This window comes from Triticum dicoccoides, chromosome 5B (assembly GCF_002162155.2).
Source record: "Triticum dicoccoides isolate Atlit2015 ecotype Zavitan chromosome 5B, WEW_v2.0, whole genome shotgun sequence".
In the NCBI taxonomy this organism is placed as follows: Eukaryota; Viridiplantae; Streptophyta; class Magnoliopsida; order Poales; family Poaceae; genus Triticum; species Triticum dicoccoides.
This window is the reverse complement of record NC_041389.1, coordinates 420,174,141-420,177,310: the sequence shown is the minus strand read 5'-3', so window position 1 is coordinate 420,177,310 and position 3,170 is coordinate 420,174,141. Positions and strand designations below refer to the sequence as shown.

The 3,170-nt window shown below is 53.9% G+C and overlaps 1 protein-coding gene across 1 annotated transcript; it reads left to right on the top strand.

The window, feature by feature from the left end:
* Positions 1-1,195: 1,195 nt before the first annotated feature.
* Positions 1,196-2,718, top strand: LOC119309639 (pentatricopeptide repeat-containing protein At2g36730-like). The gene has a single exon (XM_037585605.1). The coding sequence runs from the start codon at positions 1,219-1,221 to the stop codon at positions 2,716-2,718; it is 1,500 nt and encodes a 499-aa protein (XP_037441502.1). The 5' UTR covers positions 1,196-1,218.
* The last annotated feature ends 452 nt before the right edge of the window (positions 2,719-3,170 follow it).

The following is a 3,170-nucleotide window of genomic DNA, read 5'->3' as shown; positions in this document are numbered from 1 at the left end:
CATGATTCCATTCCACGGGAATGGATCGGTTCCGTTCCTGTGTTTGGTCATGAGTATTAGATGGAATGGAATGGTTACGTTCCGGTGTTTGGTTCGGGAGTTAGAATGGAATGATTTTCAGCAACAAGATGAATAATTTTAACTCTTTGTATTTTCAGCAACAGAGTAGTCAAGTTATGAGAAACAACAGAGTAAGCAATTCAACATACGCATCAAGCAAAAATCATGAAAAACTAATGCTGCTGCTATACTAATTAAGCTCTCTGTTGAATAAATCCAACATACGCACCCTGCAATTCCTATACTGCTGCTATACTTGTCTCTGTACTAGCCGATGCTGCTCTCTGTTGCTGCTGCTCCGCTGCCTGCTAGCCACTTCTTGCCAGGCTCTGCTGCTGCTGCTGCTCTGTGGTTGCTGCTCTACTCCTCCACGGCCGCCGCTGCCGCCGCAAGCAGCCAGGGAATTGATCCGCCGCAGGGCGCTGCTGCTAAGGAGCGCCACCAGAAATCCATCTGTCGCGAGCCAGGGAATCGATCCGCCACAGGGAGACGAGGGATGAGCCTGGGATGGCCAGATCAGGGACCGGAGGTGGAGCAGCGCTGCAGGTCGAGAGAGGAGGAGTTGGCCGGCGATGAGGGAAGGAGTCGGGGTGGGCGGTGCGGCGCAGATCGAGGGAGTGACAGACGAGCGGGAGGCGGCGCACCAGGTAGGAGAGGCGATAGGACCGGGAGTGCGAGGAGAGAGCCGGTTCCGCGTGGTCCGCTCGTTTTGCAGGTCTCACCCGGTTCCGCAAATGGGGCGAATATTCGGCCCATGGGAACGAGGTGGTGATCGTTTCATTTGTCAACTGAACACGAGAACCGAAGGGAAAAGGACAGCCCTAGGATAAAGTGAGAACACGGATGAGAGCATGGAAAGGGAGCAGGCAAGCCGAATCCTTTGAACGCGTAATATTCCAGTCTGTTCCAGCAACTAAACACACCGTAAAGGCAAGTGTTCCCGATAAACCAAACTGGGCAATCGCACAATTTTGAAGCCACAATAGACAAAAATGTGCATTTTAATCTCTACTTTTTAGCAAAAAAATGTGCATTTTAATCTAGTTTATGGACCGACCACTGGGGCATTTCACTCGAGCGCAGCCCAACAAAACCAGCCGCGGTCTACCTGCGCAAACGGTGTGACGGCGTCGAGCACGAGCACGAGCACTCCATGGCATGGCCGCCACTTCCCTGGCCGCTCTCATCGCCGGCGCCGCCACCGTGCAGCAAATACGGCAGCACCACGCCAAATTCCTCACTTCTGGCCGCCTCCCCTCCCTCGGTCCTATCCTCCTCCGCCGCCTCATTTCCCTGCCCTCTCCCCACCTCCACCTCGCGCAGCGCCTCCTCCTGTCCCTCCCCTCTCCGCCCCTCGCGCTCTTCAACCTCCTCCTTCCCCCACTCGCCTCCTCACCCGATCCCGCCGCAGCGGCCCGCCTCTTCGTCCGCCTCCGCCGCAGCGGCCTACGCCCTGACGCGCACACGCTCCCGCACGTTCTCAAGGCCCTCGCGCGCCTCGCACCGGGATCCCTTCCCCTCGCCGCCTCCACCCACGCGGAGGCCGTCAAGGACGGCTTAGACTGCGCCGTGGTCTACGTACGGAACGCCCTAATGGTCGCCTACTCGGCCTGTGACCAACCGGCGCGCGCCATGCAGGTGTTCGACGAAATGCCGCGACGGACCGTGGTGTCCTGGAACACGGCGCTCACTGCCTGCTTGGACAACGACTGCCACGACCGGTGCGTTGGCCTGTTCACTGCGATGGTGGAAGCCGGGTTCGAGCCCGACCAGACCACGCTCGTGTGCATGATGTCCGCCGCCGCTGAGCTTGGCAACTTGCCGCTCTGCAAGTGGGCGCATGGGCAGGTCGTCGCCCGGCGGCTGGACATGACGCTTCAGCTTGGCACGGCGGCAGTGAACATGTATGCGAAGTGTGGCTTGGTGAGTTATGCCTGGCGCTTGTTTGAGAGGATGCCGGCGCGGAATGTCTGGACCTGGAGCGCAATGATCCAGGGGTTTGCACAGAATGGATTAGCCCGGGAAGCGCTCAGGCTGTTCGAAAGGATGAAGGGTGCATCAGTTGCGCCCAATTATGTCACATTCCTCGGGCTGCTCTGCGCATGTAGCCATGCTGGGCTGGTCGACGAGGGACGTCAGTTTTTCCATGAAATGCGGCATGTATACAAGATCGAGCCAATGATGAGACACTACAGCGCCATGGTCGATGTCCTAGGGCGTAACGGTCGCCTCCAGGAAGCCTATGACTTTGTAATGGATATGCCTCTCGAGGCTGACCCAGTTGTATGGAGGACATTGTTGGGCGCCTGCCAGATGCACAGCTCCAAGGACTGCATTCACATTGTCAGCAAGGTGCAGGAGAGATTGCTTGAGCTGGAGCCCAGGAGAAGCGGAAACTATGTGATGGTCGCGAACATCTACTCCGACATTGGATCCTGGGACGAGGCAGCGAAGGCGAGGAGGGTGATGAGGGAAGGCGGGATGAAGAAGATGGCAGGTGAGAGCTGCATCGAGGTCGGGGGGCTGGTGCATCGCTTCATCTCTGGGGATAATTCTTGCCCAGAATATGATCGGGCTTGTAGCATTGTCCATGAATTGAATCTCAACATGAGAAAATGTGAACTTATTGACCGGATTTTGCTTATTGATGATGAATGATTACATAATTTGCATTCTTTAATCTTTACCTGATGATACGTTTGCATCTAGCCATTGACGAAATGAAAATGCTTTGCGTCCGATATTTTTAGTAGAACCTCTGTATGATACTAGAACCATGCCTAAGATACTGGTGTGGCCATTCCATCGAAGGGTCATGGAATAGTGTCGTACGAATATTCATCATACGTATAGCAATGCTCCTGATGCAGCTTTACTGATAACTGAACAACCAAATTTTATTAAATTTTCTGGAATTTCTCATCAAAACAGGAATTTGGTGTTTGCTTATTTTAATAGACATCATCATCTTGTTTATGACAGTAACACATGGGTAAGTACCCAAATTTCTTATTTCGAAACTTAAATGGACATTGTTAGTCAAGGTCCATCCCACGTCAACAATCTTTTTTTAGTGGATCCACATCAACAATCTGATCACGAACAATGGC

Coding starts and splice junctions, on each gene's coding strand:
- LOC119309639 (XM_037585605.1), top strand. CDS start 1,219: ATGGCCGCCACTTCCCTGGCCGCTCTCATCGCCGGCGCCGCCACCGTG.